Below are 18,750 nucleotides of genomic sequence, written 5' to 3'. Positions count from 1 at the left end.
GGGGTTTATTTTACTGCTCTGATGCCATTGTGTTAGTCACCCTAAATTAGGCCAACTAAAATATCAGGTATAAACTTTTAAATACCTCTTCAGATTCACTCCAAATATTTTACAATAGTTACTGAATTAAATTCTTTTTAAGTTGTCACCTTATTATCTCAAGACTCCTTTAATATTTTGGAGGACAGCAAAATAAAGATGTATCAAACTCTTTTTCATTTAACATCCATGGAATTAATTTTTAATTGCTATTTAAAGTGGGATGATGAGCTAGAAGATGACATATACACCAAGGTTTAACCAGGATTGCCACACAGGTTACATTAACAAAGAAGCCACCCACACAACAAAAAGGTAGAGGTAAATCACATTGCTGAAGGACATAAATTGTACTTGCAATGGATTCACATGAAACACTGATGTGGGTTTTATTTGGCACACCATAGCCAGATGTTGGCTAGAAGCACCAGCAAACCTCAAAACAAAAGATTAAATGCTCACTAAGTGAGCAGTCACCTACACACAGGACCTGCTGGACCAGTGATCTAACCACAGAGAAATGGTACTTGGAGCCCACTAAGTGGGAGCAGGCAGAGGCATGAACAAGGTGAAGATATGGTCCCGCTCCTGCTACTTACCATTCAGAGCAAGGCTGTGTGAAATAGCTGCAAGAACATGTAGTAACTGAAGGATGCATTAGGCCAGCAGTGTGTACCTGCATGCCCATGGCCAGGAGGAAGAGGGGGAGGCACTCTGCGTCACATGCCTCTGAGTCACTGTGCCTTCTGGGCCAGTACCCTGGGTACAGTTTACAATCACCAGGACCTAACTTTTAGTCATCGAAGTCATAAAGAAGTGATGCCTGAGCAGATCCAAGGAAGGCACCTGAAGTCAGAATGCAATCAAAGAGAGGTTAAGGGTAAACAAAATCCAGATGGGGTTTGAATAACTACACTTCAACATAAACCCATGAAAATTTTATGCCAATCCTTTTTTCTTTCTTCCCCTTTTAATAATTGTGTGGTGGATGTAGTGCTAAGCTGATATGCATATTAGAAAAAAATGCTGGAAGTTGAAATATGTGGTAGATGAGCAAGTTTCAGCAGAGCCAGATGGAGAAGCAACTTTTAGTCTAGCTACCTAGATTAATTTCATAAGCACTTGCATGCACAGGTGATACAGATGCACTCATGTACTTCATGCACAAAAACTAATTAACTGGTATGAGGGCAATATTAGGGAGAAGTCCACATGTCTTAACACTAGCAGACCAATGCAGCTATTACTTAAAATAATGCTCATATTCTGTAACCATTCCTACATGATCTGCTGTTCCCTTTTCTCTGTGGCATCACTAAAGATAATGGGGACTTTGAGTCTGTACGTTACAATCAGGAAGAAAAGTATGCCTGTGTAACTGAAGTATGGATTTTATTTCATGAACTAATGTCAGTAATGTCAAATGTCAAGTTCCTTGACCTCGCTGCCTTATCTTGCAGATTTTATATGCCTGATCTCATAGTGCATGCTTCTTTGCACGGCAGCTTTTCAAATTATTGTATCAGTAAATTATCTGTAAGCTTAAAAATTCACCTTCTTTCACTTGAAATTGGTGGAGTTGCTCTGTCTGTGGACTGTGCAATCTTCACTGCATTAAGGTTATTAAGTGTTCAAGGTAACAGTTTTGAAGCTGATGAGGTCATTTTCTTGATGGTTCCTCCCTGAGGGAAAAAAAAACATTCTAGGGAAGGAATTTTCTGGTGCTCGTTTTTCTAAAATGGTCCCTTCAGGATACTTCCACTTGTGTCAAATTAGGGGAAAAAACTTGTTCATTTTGCAAAGGAATGGACCAATATAAAATGTTACAGTCCCACAGAAGAGTCAATGTAAAGACAGACAACTTCACTTCAGCTGTTATAAAGGTTTTTTGAACTTCCATTAGCCTTTTGCTGACATGCTTTGGAGGCTTCACAGACCTCTCTGCTCCATGAGAGATCTGTAGAAACAATAAAATCTAGGTAGTGGATCACAATAAAAAATTGGAAAGTTAGTTTTTTAATTATTCCTGAACGTGACCCTTGGGTGCTTACATACAGTAACCTTGAATCTTATTTACGCTTAAAAATGATTTGTCCTAACACAAAACACACACTAATTTTTCTTTGGAGTCAATTGAAATCTTAAATCATTACTCTGGGGACAGGGCCCAACAAATTGTTCAAGAGAAAGCTAGTTTCACAGTAAGAGCATATGGTTAATATGGGCTTCCTTTTGGAAGTAAATACGGGTCAAGTCTTGGCTGATGCAGAAGGACAAGGAAGATGCTCTTCTTTTAAGATGTTTGTAGTACTTCATCACTACTGAAAGAAATTCTGTGAATTTGTAGGGCAGAAACAGGAAAATTTACAAGCAGTACAGCATAATGGGAACTCATGGCACTGAGACTGGCACAAATGAATGTAGAAGATAAACTGGACTTGACTGAGGTTTTATTTTCCCTTCTTTCATGTAAATATTGTTTCTTTGAAGTAACATTGGCAAAAGCAATTCAAAGCTCAGCTACAGTGTACACAGCACTGGTATTTCTTTGCAGCAACTTTTGTTGTAATAAAAAAAAAAGTAGGACCTTTTACCTTGAAACAGTTCTTTTCATCTTCAAAGCATTTTCACAAATACATTCTAGCTAATCTAAACACCCCTTTAATGCAGTTAAGGTTGATTATCACCGTGATTATGACTTTACAGGAGGGACAGAGTTTAAAGTACTTAAATGTGTAAAAGTATTTGATGTCAGAAGAGGTATTAAAACTCAAGGGTCACTAAGTCCTAATTGTCTGCTCACACTAGATCTTCTCTCAATTTTGGTTTCCACTGTAAAGAATTATATTCTTGTAAATAGACTGTTTTCTATATTTAACTAAATATTATATTATTTGTGTATTAAAGTGTTTCTTAAATTAATAAGAATGTTTCAGTTTATTTGACCAAGATTTCTAAGCTCTGTGAGGCATATGACCAAAACTATTAACATAGTTGCAGGAAACTTAAATTGTCAGGTGTTCCCAGACTTCTAAGGACAGGGTTTTCAGGCACTGACTACATGTGGATTTTCACCAAAATTTTCACAAAAAATGACATAAAAAATTACTTTACATTTAAGTTCGAAAGGCCTTCATCTGATATGTAAACTACTTATTTTCATCTAAGGGTTCTTTTGTATTTTATGAATCGTGTAATGTGTAAATGAAACTTAGTTTTTACACATTATTTTAACTTAAGATAAGAAAACACTGTTCATGAGACACAGACAACTGAAATAGTGAGAAATCAAAGCAAACAGATTTCAAGTAATTGTGCATTTATTTTATTTTTGAAAAGGCGAAACGTTTTTTATTTAGATAACTGGATTTACATTCCATCACTTAGAACATGAAGTACAAAGTTCAACCTCTAGGAAAATACAAAGCTATCACTTTATTTCAAGGTTTTCTATAATGTCATAAGTGGAATTGTGAACTGAAACTGCAATTTCTACAGGAACTCTCTAACCTGTGTCTTTTTAAGAAAGTACGTTCATCATGTTTTCCTGAGCATCGTGGTATTGCTGGGGTGGTGTTTGATTACCTGCTTCCAAATCCAAAATGGCTGCTGCAGAAAACTGACTTCTCACAATGATAAATGCTGTGTTAAAAAATTCTAGATTATATCTTAATGATGAACAGTCACTGTACTGGATTCCACCTCTCAATCCTATCATGGGATTTTAATTTTAAGATATTCAAAACTGAGAAATAAAAAAACATATGGTCTATAGAAATGAAAATATTTAAAAATGTTAATTTCATAGAGCACCGTTTCTTACCTGTTATTGATTAGTTAAATCATTCAGAAGGCTTAAATACATGTATTCCTTAATCCAGGTTATAAAATGATATAAGTAATGGGAACTCATTAACTGTTGATAAACAGCTCACTTGAAGAAGTGCAAAATTTCATATTGGTACAGGTTTTTCTTCTAGCAAACTGCTAAACTGAAACTCACATGGCATTAAATGTGAAAAGGTACTTAGTTTGTCTGCAAGACTGCAGTTTTTCAGCTCCTTTTCTGATTCTGAGTCTAGGCTATTCATCCATTGTCTGGACTGCACCAAAACAGTGGCTCAGATCAGCCATCTTCAGAAACTCCATCTAATGAAGCTCCTTTTCAGCTTCCATCTCAACCTTTCTTGAACTATTTCTATCATTAACAATTCAACATGAGTAGGTTTTTCTGCTTGCTGCTCACATGTAACGTGGATATATGGAAAGCTTTATGCAGAGAAATACTCCTACAAAACACACACAGGAACAGAGAATCCACAGGTGTGAAGTTGGAAAGCTGATTCCTCTCTGGTCAGCTACAGTATCAAGCTCCCACGAACGGCCTGTATAGGAACAGCCAGAATGTTTTAAACAGAACTAAGAGCCAATTGTCTCTGAGAGTTTAAATAGTGAATACTTCCACACTATTTAAGCAAAGTGAGCTCTCATATTCAAAAAGCAAATAGATTGCACACAGTTGTGGTAAAAGACACAACTGACACAGCTTCTTGTAATCAATGGATGAACATTGTAGCAGAATTAAACAGAAGGAATTGCCAAGAATTATTCACTAAGAGATTCTGTACACTAAGAGTAGAACATATAACTTCAATGCAATGAGAAAAATGAGGTAAGTTTCAGACTTAGCGTGTTATTATGGCTACACACTGAAGAAGAACTTATCTGTAACTTCACCTGACAAACTGTAATTTCAGGCTGAAGAAGTTAACATGTAACTTTACCCACATCCTTCTTTCTCCCTTTATTAAACTACAATTTTCCAAAACTATATTTCTCATCAGTACAGTCTACACTTTGAACTGCAGTAAGAAGGCTTCAGCCCTGGTGACAAATATCTCAGCAGTGTATGAAGATCTCTAACATACACTGAAGACAAGAGGATAAAGTGTTTAAAGCTGCACAGAGAGCACATTCCAGCTGAAGCACAAGTTCAGCATTAGCTGCTACTGCCTCAGATTATCAGGAATATTCTTTTCCTCTTGGTGTACAAAGAACTGCCTCAAGATCTTAGCAGCTAAAATCTAGGACGTATGTTCAGTGATGAGTCTGAGTGTTCATTTACCAGTAGATATGTGACATTTCTTTAACAGGCAGGTAGCACTAAGGGCATGTGAGAATGGCATGTCTGAGTGCCCGAGGTGTCTCCAATAGATAATGTAGCTTTAAAGAAAATATGTGAAACACTTTTTCATACTTCCAATTAACAAGGTAACAGCTGTTTTTGAAAGCTCTACATCTGATATTTATACCTATCTATAGAAGCAAAATATATAAACACATTGATGTTTCTCAAAATGCAGGATTGTGTTATGGCAAAACAAATGTTCCACTTAAAATAAGAAAAATACCACAGGTAGGAAAACTGTAATTATAATAAAATAGTTTTTACCTTATTCTATCACTTGAAGCTCTATTTAGCTTGGAGAGCTAAACATATATACTTTTTATATATGTGTACTTCAGAAAGGATTTCCCCTTCCCCCCCAAACATGCTTCGGTTTGTTCTCAGAGTCATTTTGGGGTATTGAAAAGATCACCTTCAATTCCACTTCTGTTGACAAATTAATGAATTTGGGGCGGGGAGTCAAATAAACTGCTGTGTCTCCAGAAACATGGGAGGGAGGTCTGACCGGGATATGAACCGTCTGAAAGTTAAGTTTCCAGAGAGACCGAGCCAATGCTTAGCATCTTGAGAACATACCTGCACCTTTAAGTAGACAAACCATTGCGATCACACCAACCGCAGCACCGCTCCGGTCCCAAGCAGCGGAGGCTCCCGGAGAGTCACAGGAAAACGCGCAGGTCAGAAGGATTAAGAAAAGAGCAGGACGTGTGCTCCGGCTGAGAATTCGAGAGTTATTTAAACACGGCAGCATTCTCTCTGACCGAACAACGAAGGCGCTCCGGAGGCGAGAGCTCTGTGGGGGAGCAGCGGGGACACTCCGCTCCCGCGGCGGGCCCTCAAGCGCGGCGGGTGCTTCCCCCAGCGGCGGGAAGCGCGCCTCTTCCCCCCGCCCGGGCCGTGCCCCGCCACCCGCGGCGCCGCCCCGCCCTCCCGCCAACATGGCCGCCGCCAGCGCCGCCGCCGCCCCGGGACCCCGTGAAGTAAGCGCCCTCCGCCCCGCCGCGGGGCAGCGGCCCGCCGCCGCCCGCAATCCCTCCCCGCCTGTTCGCCTTCCGCCCCCCGCCCCGGGAAGCGGGATGCGGCGGAGCGCCGCCGCCGGCCCTCCCGGCGCTGCCGAAGCGCGTGGCCGAAGCGCTGCCTCCCTCCCTTCCCGCTCCGCCGCCCTTCCGCCTTCGGCGGGGAGCGGGCCGGCAGCCCGGCGGTGCCGGGCGGGAGAGCAGCCGCGTTGCCGGGCGGTGCCCGGCCGAGCGCTCCGCGCCGGGGCCGTTCGGGGCTCCGCGGCCGTCTCGGCAGAGACGATCTTTTAAAAAATTTTTTAAATGAAACCCGGAGGCCTTTGCTGAAATTTCCGGGTATCCGACCCGGCCGCGGTGTGTCGGGTTTGTCAGTGAGAGGGACCGTGGCACTGTGTCCGTGAACGTGCGCGGAGCCCGAGGCTGCAGCAGGAGCGAGCAGTGCGAAAGTTCCCGCTAAGACCTGTCGGTCCGCCGCGTGTGCTTGAAAAGCGGCTCAGAGCGGCGGTGGTACCAGCGCTGGGCAGGCCTGTGGGCAGGCTGAAACCCCGGGACTGCGTTTTAATAAACTACTAATTCTTTTTCTCAGGTGAAGTAGCTCGCCCCATTGTTTCGGTGTGTGGAGAACAGTTACAAGCTGTGTTCAGTTTACAGGTGTATTCTCTTAATGCAGTTTGATGATCTTCTTTAAGCAAAAGTCTTTGTAGTGCCATCCTCTCCCTCCCCTCCATATCCCCAAAACAGAAGAGAGGAATACAGAGGGATTTGTTGGTCATTAGTTGTCACAGAGACTCGTAGGTGATCATGACAATGTTTAGGACCCTCAGACGGACAAGTGTAATCTGTTACTGCACTGATATTTCCATGCTTGTGCTTAAACCTACTTGGGGAATTTCATCAAACACCAGATGAAAAATGGCATATGCTTCAATGTGATTGTTGCTTGGACTTCCACAGAGAAATGCTTTTGATTTTTTAGTTACTGGTGTGATAACTTTTTGTTAGGTTTCACTTTTGCTGCTCTTTATTCCAATGTTTGAGATGGGCAATATTAAAATAATTCATATTTCACTCTACTGCAATGCCATTTTACTTTAGATTTAATTCCAGATATCCTTAGATACAGCCTCCATTAGTTTTTACAAGTTATGTCCTTTGTATCCCTTTGTAGGATGCAATCAGTGTCTGGGATGGAGCATACAATCTTTCCATTCTTGAGGTCACTCCTAGATGTGACTGTCTCTGGCTTTTGAGGAAAGGTGAGGCGGTTCTCCCTGAGTGAAGTTCTCGCTACCATTCCATACCTTCCGTGCCTGGGCTCGTAGGTGGGGATAGAACTCAGCTCCCTTGACAGGGTGTCGTGGTTTAGGAATGATATTCTTCAATTTAGTGTTCCCACTGAAAGCACTCCAAACCATGCCGCTGGTTCACTCACCCCTCCTCCTCCTCTGTGATAGGATGGAGAGGAGAATTAGAGGCACAAAAGGTAAAGATCACGGGTTGAGATAAGAACAATTTACTGGAAACAGCAGTAAGAAAACAAACATTAACAGCAACAATATTAGTAAGGAAAGTGTACCAGAGAGGCGAGAGATTCATATGCAAATGCTCACCACTGCACCTTCACACTACCCCGGCTGGGAAGGGTCCCCATCCTCCCCGGGAAGGGTCCCCATCCTCCATTCCCAGAAAAGGATGTGAGGTAGTATAGAATAACCTCTGTGTCCTGGCCATGCTCCCTCCTGACTACTGCAGAAATTAATCCTGTCCTGGCCTGAACCAGGACACAGGGTATCTCCTCCACTGAGCCTAGAGCATCTGCATTCCTTTTGGTAATTCACTAGAAAATTTGGAAAGCAGAATTTAATATAGAATCAGATTGCCTAGCTCCCAGATGCAGATAATAATTCTGGAGATTATATATACTGGAGGAAAAATAATTGTCAGAGAGATAAATTTAAATTTAGGGATAGAGCTGCCAGCTCCAAGTTGACATTACATGGTTGAAGAAGCAGCTGCTTCAAAAATCTCTGCTGACCTAACTTTCCTTCCACTGGAATAGTGCTCCAGCACATTATAAGTCATCCCAGCATTTCTCTAGCCAATGTTGCTTTGGTGGCCTGAGGGTTGACCAGACTGCCACTGAGGTGTTTTGCAGTGGGGAAGAAGGCAGAAGCAAAATCAACATAGTCTAGCTCTTCTTCTGTGCTCTGTGTTCTCCACCCTGGGAGCTGTGAATATTTTGCAAGCTCATTGCACTGCTGCCATTTCTGACAGCATGGCCATTGGTGTTAAAGCCTTCTCGGAAACTCAACAGTGCAGCACAAGCACGTATTGATGAAGCTGCAGCAGCAGGAGTAGGAAGCCTGAGAGCAGATTTGAAAGCAACCACACCAGCCTATGCTGCCCCAGGTCAGGTGTGCTGCTTTCTGGTACAGGGACAGTCCATTATAGTGATGGATCTGTGTGTTCATAAGGACCTTAAAGCATTGCAGTTCCAAAATAACTTCTATATCATGTATCTGTAGCTGATATCTCCAGCATTGCACTGTTTTCCTCAGTCCCAACAACTTTCACTTTGCCAGATGTAAAAGTTCAGGAAGGTAAACATTCCCTTTTGAATATACTTAAGTCATAACAAGTGCTATAGGAAGCTAAAACTAGTTCGGTTACTGAAGGGACCATTTTTTACCTAGATTTAAAAAACACCAAACAAACACAAAACCCCAACCAAACAAAAAAACCCCCAACCATCAAACAAACAAGCAAAAAAAACCAAAGGAAAAAAACAAGGACCGTTTTGGTAATGTCTTCTGTTAATGTGGCAATATCACTGTTTACTGGATGCATGCAAGAACAATGTTAAATATGGTCTTTTGTTGATTTTGTGTTGTATGATTGCTCCTGTTGCACGCCTTCCACAATTCTTAAGGCTGTATTTTATTCATCCTAAAGTGTATATAGCTTTTTGGATTTTCATGAGAAATCTAACAGTCTGAACGTTCGTGATAACTAAGCAACGCGAGTAACGTGGGAACAGACCATCAATATTACTGCAAAAAACGATCTAGGTCTCCCCTAATACTTGTGTGTGTTCAGGATTGGAGTCGTAGGTTATTACTGCTATTTTCCTTTGCGCTGCTCCTCGTGCTCCTCAGGGGGGTAGCAAAAGGAAGTAGGAGATCAGTCAAAACTACTTCATCTTATCAGGGTTTACAGCATCTGGTGTGGAAAGCTTTCTTAGAGAAGTATTGGGTGTGTATTGAAGACCACATCTGCTTGTTGAAAAGAAATGCATGATAGCCAGCTAATACAGTGGTTGAACAAATGGGGTCTCTGTGAATGTGAAAGTAAGAAAAAGCTACAGAAAGAGGCAGTTCTGTGTGTGTTGTGGAAGCGGGGGTGTTGTATGTTGAAATCTGGAGGTTTTACTTGGGAAATCTTCAGTCTTTGTGGTAACAAGTTATGTCAGAACGGTTCAGATTTTTTTTTACCGTGATAAACAAATCAGTTATGAATTCTTCAATATGAAAGTGATACAAACTTTGCAACAACAAATGAAGGGGAAAAAAAAGAACATTTTCTCGGTGGTGATAGTGACATCATTTTTAAATACCATTACTAAGCTTTCAGTTGTGAAAAGCTTGGCAGTACCCATTCCATCCAAAGAGCTGCAAGTGTTCTGTACTTAAGAGAAAATCTGTCTTGACTGAAAATTGAACTGTCTAAAGAGTGACAAAAACAAGTTACTTTCCAATTATGAACTAGAAACAAGAAAATTCAGATGCATTTTTCTTTAGCTGGAATATGAAATCACAGGCAAATTTAGTCTCAATAAGAATATATGTTTCAATTTAGCCTTTTTTTTTCTTTCTCCTTTTTTACAAAAGAACTAGATCAGATGAGTGAGAACAAGAAATTGGTGATTACCAAAGGATGACAGATAGGTGGTAATTGTGAGTCACTTCGTGCTTTTTCACTATAAATTGTATCAAGACACAATGGGGATTTTAGTTGGGGAACTTCTTAGATTTTGTCAAGTCAAAATTTTTTTCAATAATGTTTTCGTTATTTTGGATGTACAATGCTGCATAGTAATGCCTGTGTCCTGGAGTAGAGTTAATTTCTTCTCAGTAACTGGTACAGTGCTGTGTTTTTGATCTGGAGTGAGAATAGTGTTCATTACACACTGATGTTTTAGTTTTTTGCTAAGTCATGTTTATCCTGAGTTAAGGAATTTTTTTTTTTCCTGTCTCATGCTCTGCCAGTGAGGAGGTGCACAAAAGAAACTGGGAGAGAGCATAGGCAGGGCAGGTGATCCAAACTGACCAGAGGGGTATTCCATACAATAGAACATCATGCCCAGTATATAAACTGAGAGAGTCACCCAGAAGGGGATCCAATCTGGGCTCGGGAAGGGGGGTCTGGCATCAGAGTGGTGAGCAATTGTACTGTGCATTACTTGTTTTTCCCTTTTCGTTTTCATTATTATTATAATTTACCATTATTACTGTGTTTTATTTATTTTCAATTATTAAACTGTTCTTATCTCAACATAAAAGTTTTACTCTGATTCTCCTCCCCATTCCACTGGGGTAAGGGGGGAGGGAGGAGGAGCTTGAGTGAGCAGCTGCTCAATTTCCAGCTGGGGTTAAACAACGACAGCCTGCTATTCTGTATGGTGGTTATGTGTAAGACTGTTTTTCTCCATGTAAACAAGAAGCCTTTGTTGTGATATGATTTATGCATGCATTTCGCACTCATCAGAGGCATTCCCAAATAACACTCTTCATTTTTATATTGCAAATAAATTTTGAGTTGGCACATCTTTGTGCACTTTTCCATAGCTTTTTTTTTATTTGGTATTTCAAAGAGAGAATCATAGGGTAGGGCATTGGCAAGTTAAATACAATTGTTTGAAATCAGTTATTTGAAATTTCCATTCTGGGAAGCTGTGTCGGGCGTATTACGTTTTGTTGTTCTGTAGTCTAGTCCCATCTTGAGCAAAAACTACATTTTGTAGCTGCCTGGTTAGTTTTTCAGCGTGCCATTAAATGTAAATTGCAAGAAGACTAATGTGTGCTTTCTGTGTAAGATCGGAATTATCGGTGGAACTGGCCTGGATGATCCGGATATCTTAGAAGGAAGAACAGAAAAATATGTTGACACTCCTTATGGCAAGGTCTGTATAACCTTTATATTTATTAATGAAATTTTCTGCCGTTCTTCAAGATGTATGTGTGTGTGGTTTAAGAATTTTCAAACTGTTAAATGAATGTATAAGGGAGGTCCCAGCACAAGACTATTCTTTTTATTTGCTATGTATTGTGTAGTTCTTAATTTCTAGAAATGAAGTATTGTAAAGATGATGTGCAAAGGAGACTATGCCTCTTCTCATTTGTAGATTTGACGAATTTGCAAACTCAGTCCTGAATTTGCAATCAAGAGATAAACCCTCTCTTTCAAGTTTGTGCTGTTATATGACCTGTATTATCTGTCAGATCCATCCAGGAACCTTTCCAAATTGCAGAAAACTGTCGTTTGAAGTATATGGGCCACCATTTTCCCTGTAACTACTGAGTTATACTTTACATGCTAATGTAAGGTCGTGCTTATAACCACATAATTTGAAAATGAAGCTCTGAGACTGTTTTTGTGACACAGATGTTCTTGAACAATTCTCCTTCACATTGATTCAGTCCCTTCTCTCAGTAAAAGGAAGTGGAGGCTGAGGCTGTTGCTCTGTACACAGCGTTGGCGGTGTTGTGAAGGATAGGTCCTGTCACAAAGCATTTATACTAGAAACAGGCAAGACAAAGGATGAGGAAAATCAAGGGTGAGAGAGGTTCTAGTTGGCACAGGAAGTTCATAGAAGAATTGGATCTTAGATATTCTGTACTGTCATAAGACATGGGGAGTCTGTGTGCTTTATGATTGCCATTGGAATTACATCGAATTATATCTTATGAAGTCTAGCAGTGTAAGCTAGTATACATAACAATGAAACATCTGGTATGCAGTAGCAAGTGCTATTTTATGAGTAAAAGCTTGCCAGAAAGCTCAGTGGTATGGTGTGTGATTGAACATCTGAATCTGTGCCCCCCCTCAAAAATGGTTTAAGGTGGAAGTAAGAATGTGAAAAGCAAGAGGAGTTTGTGTGCACACCATTCAGGAAGGGGAAGGAGATCAAGATTAAGGGAGGGAAAAAATAATCAGAAAAAACACATTTGGCTTTTCTACCGTCTTTCAAAATGAGTCAACAAACTGTGTTAGAATGAAGGGAACTGGCCTTCTGTGTTTTTCTATAGTGTACTTTCCAAACGTATCCAGCATTGTTCTGAAGGAGAATCCACTGGCTAAACCAAACCAGTTGCCGTTCATTCCCTGTCATGAATGTTCACAGCACGGATGTGTTTGGAGACTGCTGACAAAGCAAAAGTAACACTGTGCTTTTAGCAGGTATTAACTGAACCCTTACTGTCTAGGAAGGATGAAACAAGTTCTCCCTCACAGATTCAGATCAGATTTAAGGGCACATTGGCAGCACAGCGTTTGAAGGTCTATTCTGTCATGGCACTGAGATGCAACAGGATTTGGGTGACACAAATTCTGCAGTGCAGCAGGGTTTACTGTTACTGAGAGGAGTGGGAGTACTTGCAGGATAGGTCCTGCACAAGGGAGTAGAAAAAGCTTCCTCAGTCACGTATCTTCAGTCTATATGGAAGGCTTTTTAAGTTTCATTTAGTAAGCAGATTAGCTGGTGTCTTTTTTTCCTGTGTTCTTCACAGAATGCAATATGAATAGGAGAAAATAAATCTTGGTACCTGTTGTGGTTTGTGAGAAACCTTGATCGATAGACTGGCTTTGTCTGAGCCTGTGTATTATGCACTTAGCATGGACTCAACTTAAAAGCTCATTAAAGTTTTTTCTCTGTCTAAGGGGGGTCGGGGTATAACTGAGATGTCAGGGTAAGAATCCAAGCATGAATTCCAGGTAGTGTGGTGAGTTAAACTGGGACTGTGAAGCTGACCTGGATGGACTGTGAAAGAGAACACAGCCAAACAGCAAACTTTTATCCTTAACCCTGATGACCTGTCTTCCTTCTCTGAGATCTGAACTTCTAAGAAATGAGACCATTGACCTGATGCTTGTTTCATGTAGATTCCCTCCTCTGTAAGGTCACATCAACTTCAGTGGTTCAATGCAGTTTGCATCCTCATGGAGCAACTGATGGATCAGCCTTAGTGTGAGATGTGCAGAGCTTGGTGAATGAGTTACAGGCGCATAAAGTGCATTGAACTGGGTCGAGTTGATGGACTTCCACTGAAGCAGAAACAAACCTCACAGATTCAACTGGTATCATTAGGTGGATCAAAATTCACTTATTTTGCTGCTGAGACTTTTTAGTATTCAGGAAGGAGGGTTACACAACCTGCCTCTCATTTTAGAACTACAGAGTTGAGACGAGCAACTATTGCAAGAGAGCAATTGTAGGTTTTTTTGAGTGTGCTTTGAAAAGTTTAGAAGTTTGTGGTTTGTTAGTATTTTTTCTGAAGATGTGTCTTGTTCTCGATTGTTACTTGAAAGAAAACCAAATGGGGATTTTTCTGCCGTAAAGACACTTTGTCATAGAGCTGTGACATCACTGGAGAGAGAATCTGCCTGAAATTTTAAGAAGTAAAGGACTTAATCTAAATAAACTTCAGAACTTTTTGATCTTTATTTTCTGAGAGAAGTGGGAGATGCAACATCAGCCTATTTAGTTCAAGCAAAAGTAGGAAGAGTGAAAGTGAATGGATGACAAAAGGAAAATGCAAGGCACAGTTAAAAAAGTATGCCCATTTCCTTCTATTATGTAGAAAAGCAAACTGTACAATTCTACTTTATATAAATTTTGGAGTTTAATTCTTAAGTTTCTTGGCAAGAACATAGCCAAGAGATTTTTGGCTGAAAACCTTTGTTGTGTGTCTTTAATGCTGTTTCTTTTCTTTTAGAAGATGAATAATAGCTTACATTTTGTTCATATAGAGTCCTTGAATTGTCTTCTGCTTGGCTGTCTCAAATCATAAGAATCATTTGATAACAAAACTTAATATTAAGGAATGTGGAGATATTTTTTCAGGTGAAATATTGAAAAGGTTACAGGAAACTAGTATGGTAGATTTTGTGTTTCTCTGTGTTGACATTGGTCCTCCTATCATCTTTCAAGTTACATTAATGATAATGAAAATGCACTACATTAGTTTAAAAAAATAAATAAACTTACAGCTCTTAATATTCCATCTGTCTTTCTCCTTTGTCCGATTTCAGTGCATAAAAAATTTGGTGTTCTATTGAAAACACCCTGACACCATTGGGGATTCTATATATGGAAAACAGTGTTCTCCTGCAGGATAATAGATGCTGTTCCAAGCAATTTTATCTTCATGATTGAATTTTGAAGCTACTACAAAGCTTTGTTCAGAATATACTTTCAGTTAGATTGTTTTACTTTCTGGATGACAGATCTTGGTTCCGAATCACCTTTTCCCAGTTGGGCAAAATATCTTGCTGTTCTAGAAAACTATTCTAGGGGCTCCCCCTCTTTTTCTGGTCATAGGCGTATCTGGCAAACAAAGCAAGAGGGAATTTGGCCTTGCAATGATCTTTGTGTGCTTACATTAGGAAAAATCAGACCATGTAATGTAACACTTACACACCTCTTCTGCCTCCCGAAAACAAGGTGCATAATTTGGTTTGTAAACTAGCTCACAGGTTAAATGGAGGCTCGGGGAACCTCTGGATACTTTTCATCTCAATTATTCCTTGATTTTTGTTTTCCTTGGAAATAAACTTAAATCTACCACCCGCAATAAATTTAAATCTGTCACTTCTAAAACAAAGGGTTCAGTCTTCAACTTACTAATCTTTACTTTTGACTTTGATAGGAGGCAAGGACTTTTGCTGGATGTCCTCTTTAGTTTATAGGAGTACTTTTGTATCCTGGTGTGAACTAAGTGCTTATTACTTCACACAGCAAATGTGTGTAAACAAAACAAAACCCCAGTTGCTAATTATTGTGAACCTTCCTTGTTATGGAATGTTGTAACATCACAGCTAGCAACTAGGCAACAAGGCTTTTGCCCTGTTTAAAATTTCACTCCTAAAGGAATATTTGCTTCAGAAGAGTATATGTAAGGTGCAGTAAAGATTAAACATTTAAATATCAATAGTTTAATATTAAATGGAGACTTGTAAAAGGAAGTGAAAATACACTGCGGTTCTAAAAATAAATGTTCTGGCACATTCCCTTTTAAAAAAAAGTAGTGAACGTGTGTCTGACAGAATTTAGGTGTTGGTGGTGCTTTGAAGAGCTTTCACATAATATTTGCCAAAAAGATCTGTGGAATAGGAAGTAGAAGGTGATGATTTTATTAGAAATTGATATCTTCAAAATGTAGCTACATGGGACTCAAATATCACTTTATTCTAGAACTCTGCAAATTTTCTAGTGAGTAATAGAATTGGCAGCTGTAAAACTAAGCTCTGATTGAAATCTTGCAGCTAGCATTATAATTTTGTTTCTATTTTATCAAGTAGCCTGCAATAGAACATTTCTAGATGTAAATGTGTGAGTCCTTCAAGGCACTTGCAAACGTGTGATCGGTAGATTAATGATAGTTTTGTTAGTAGCTGTTTAACAAAAAGGGAAGCTAGATGTATTTTGTATTTCAAATCCCTAATACCCAGGAGGAGAATACAGCCCACGGAACAGTTAATTTATTGTAATGGTGGTTGATGACTTGGGAGCTGCCTGGTGTGGGCAGTGTGTCCCATCTCCAAGGCAGGGTACATGTACCAGCTAGAATGAAAATGCTCTGTCATCCTGGCTGGTTGGTAGTCAGGAGGAATGTATTTTCCTGTTGTGTAGCTGTGAGAGAAGTCCCAGGGCTGAGCAAATGCAACACTGCCTCTGCCACTGATGGACCAGAATTTCTCTGTCATATCACAGTTCACTTCCCAAAAGCAGGACTTCCAGCAGCAGGGAAGAGTGATTTTTTTTCAGGAAGCTGGGGGTGAGTTGGAGGAATCCAGAACTCTGCACACCCCTATTTTGAGATAGGGGCCCATGGTAGAAAGACTGAGAAGAGCATGCCGAGTGTTATGGAAAGGGACAGATTAAATGTGATTTACGTTGGGAGGGGACTTTAGTAGAGAGTGGCACTTGTTTAGCAAAAAAACAACCCAAACTGACAGGAAAGAGTGAGGCATGCTAATCAATCTAACAGGAACATGTACATGCTGGTTTTTTATTAAGCACTGTTTGAAATGTTTTTTTGATATGTTTGAAAGTATTATGGTTTCAAACCCTAAAGTAAAGGGTTGCAATGTTAATGTTAGTGTGAACGCAGAAAAACTGTGATAATTCTTTTGGTCTGAAATTTGATCTTCCTGTACCAGACTGTTTTACTAATCTGCCATATCAAATTACACAGCTGAGCTCCAGAAAATGTGAGACTACAGTGGTAGCCAGTACTTCCTTTCATAACTATTGTGCTTATACTTGGGTAGTTATAAAGGTTTCTAATATGATTGTCAGGCTGTAACTCATTCTTATTTGCTTGTTTTGCAGCCATCAGATGCTTTGATTTTGGGAAAGATCAAAAATGTGGACTGTGTGCTCTTAGCAAGGTAAATGAGCATTTTAAGGGGTTTTATATTATGTGTCTTAAAATTTTCTCAGAAGTTTTTTTCTTTACATTAGGTAAACTGAATTTCTGCTGTGACTTCATCTTGCTCTGTGTGGTTGCCAACAAAGTCAAGCAGAAGTCTCTATTGCTTCCTGAGCAAATTCGATGCTGCAGGGACTGAGAATATTAAAAATACTGTCTAGGTTAGGAAAGAGAAAACCAGTGGGAGGTTCTGCCCTAGTGAGAATGGCAGCCTGCAAGGCCACCTGTTCTGTTGGTAGGTAGGTGGTGCTGATAACTTTACTAATTAATTCATCTGCTCACTGTGTTTGCAGATTTCCTTTGTGAAATGGAGAAAATGCCTGTTTCTAGGTGAATTGTGTCTCTAATACCACTGTAGACTCTTCCAAATAATTTCCTTTGATTATTGAGTCCTCTGGCTGTTACAGTTATTGCTTAGGGGGCTGCATCCCCTGCAGTTTTCCCTAAATGATTCAGACATCTCTTACTGTACTCAGAAGAGACTCTGGAAGCAGGATCTGCAGATGAATGCATGGCAGTTTCTCACTAATATAACCATGGATGTCTGGGACCAATGTACTACTAGATTAAACATAAGAATACTAACACAGTTCTCAGCATCTGGACAGCATGGGCAGAGCCAGGTGCTAATGACAGCAGCAGGCCCAGACAAGTAAAGTTTTCTGGGATCTTCCAGGGTCCATCCAGGGAGTTCAGGCAGGAGCTGTAGGAAGTGGGAGACAAGGCTATAGCATGTATGTAAAGCCCACCTCGGACTGCAGACAAAGTACAGTCTGGGAGACAGGGCTGGGGACAGGCACACCTGTGACATGGCTTGGGCCAGGAGTGAAGGCTGGAGTCTGAGCTTGGAGGCAGGAGCACCTCAGGTTTGAGTGGAAGCCCAGGGTAAGACTGGCCAGGGCAGTTAGGATCCAGTGGTGCACTCAGGGCCCTGATTCTGTTCATGCCAGTGTTTTTCCATTAAAGCTGCTGACTGGTAACCATCTCTGCAACTACACTTCTGTCTGTGGTTTTACTTTTCTTATCTTTCGTGGACTTTACTCATGTATTTTTTTTACAGCTGGCCAACATTTTTCTCATTTTCTCAAATGAAATGCTAAGTCAAGATACCATAACTGTGCTGTGTCAAACTAGACCTTGGGCCACAGATAGTGGGTTACCTCCTCACTGGAATTTATTACCATTCATATATGACCTTTGTGAGTTTACTGTTAGGGCTAAGGTACCTGAAAACTTCATTTTGTGTTTTGGTTTCTGAATGTCAAATTTCAAATTAAAAAAAGGTGCATGTATTCTGGAAGAGGATTATGACAGCAACTGCAACATTAAGCAATGAATCTGCATTCCTAATAGCTTATCAGAAATGGTAATGACAACATGGGAATCCTCCCTTACAGTGCTTGGTCATATTGTGTGCAACTCTCAGTTCCCAAATGATCAAATTCTTAGGACTTTTTGATCTCTGAAAAAATCAGTTGGGAAATAAAGTTCCTTCTTTTCTCTTACATGGTTGAAAATAATTTTCAAATGTGTTTAATCATTATATAAGTGATACACTTCTTTAGCAAAGACAGAGGTAGCACAGAAGCTTGTGCTTACAAGACTAAGTATTTCCTGTCTTGGAGAAGAAGAATACTGCAACAGTGTGAAGTCATTCTTTTAATTTATGAAAGCTGTCAGATCACTGCAAAAGCAAAGAGAAAAATGTGATGATTCTACTGTTTTCTTTGGAAAGATGACAGGTTAGAACACAGTGTTCTGTGATGTACTACTCTCTTCTGTGTAGGGGAATACAGGC

At 40.1% G+C, this 18,750-nt stretch overlaps 1 protein-coding gene and 1 long non-coding RNA gene across 2 annotated transcripts in view; one reads left to right on the top strand and one right to left on the bottom strand.

The window, feature by feature from the left end:
* Window positions 1–306: 306 nt before the first annotated feature.
* LOC108641959 lies at window positions 307–5,914 on the bottom strand. The gene is made up of 3 exons (XR_001922353.2): window positions 5,804–5,914; window positions 1,594–1,721; window positions 307–885 (listed from the first exon to the last, which is right to left on the bottom strand). It is a non-coding gene; the product is annotated as an uncharacterized LOC108641959 (long non-coding RNA).
* A 234-nt stretch (window positions 5,915–6,148) lies between these two features.
* Window positions 6,149–18,750, top strand: part of MTAP (methylthioadenosine phosphorylase) — a gene marked incomplete at its 5' end in the record, with an annotated part of 28,134 nt that continues 15,532 nt past the window's right edge. Inside the window, 3 exons of the mRNA XM_029965452.1 lie at window positions 6,149–6,201; window positions 11,329–11,422; window positions 16,853–16,911. Of these exons, the coding sequence (XP_029821312.1) occupies window positions 6,149–6,201; window positions 11,329–11,422; window positions 16,853–16,911 (206 nt within the window). The remainder of the gene's footprint in view (window positions 6,202–11,328; window positions 11,423–16,852; window positions 16,912–18,750) is intronic.

The sequence above is a fragment of the Manacus vitellinus genome, unplaced genomic scaffold (genome assembly GCF_001715985.3).
Source record: "Manacus vitellinus isolate BGI_N305 unplaced genomic scaffold, ASM171598v3 scaffold_9_pilon, whole genome shotgun sequence".
NCBI classification, from domain to species: domain Eukaryota; kingdom Metazoa; phylum Chordata; class Aves; order Passeriformes; family Pipridae; genus Manacus; species Manacus vitellinus.
This window is presented reverse-complemented; position numbering and strand designations above follow the sequence as displayed.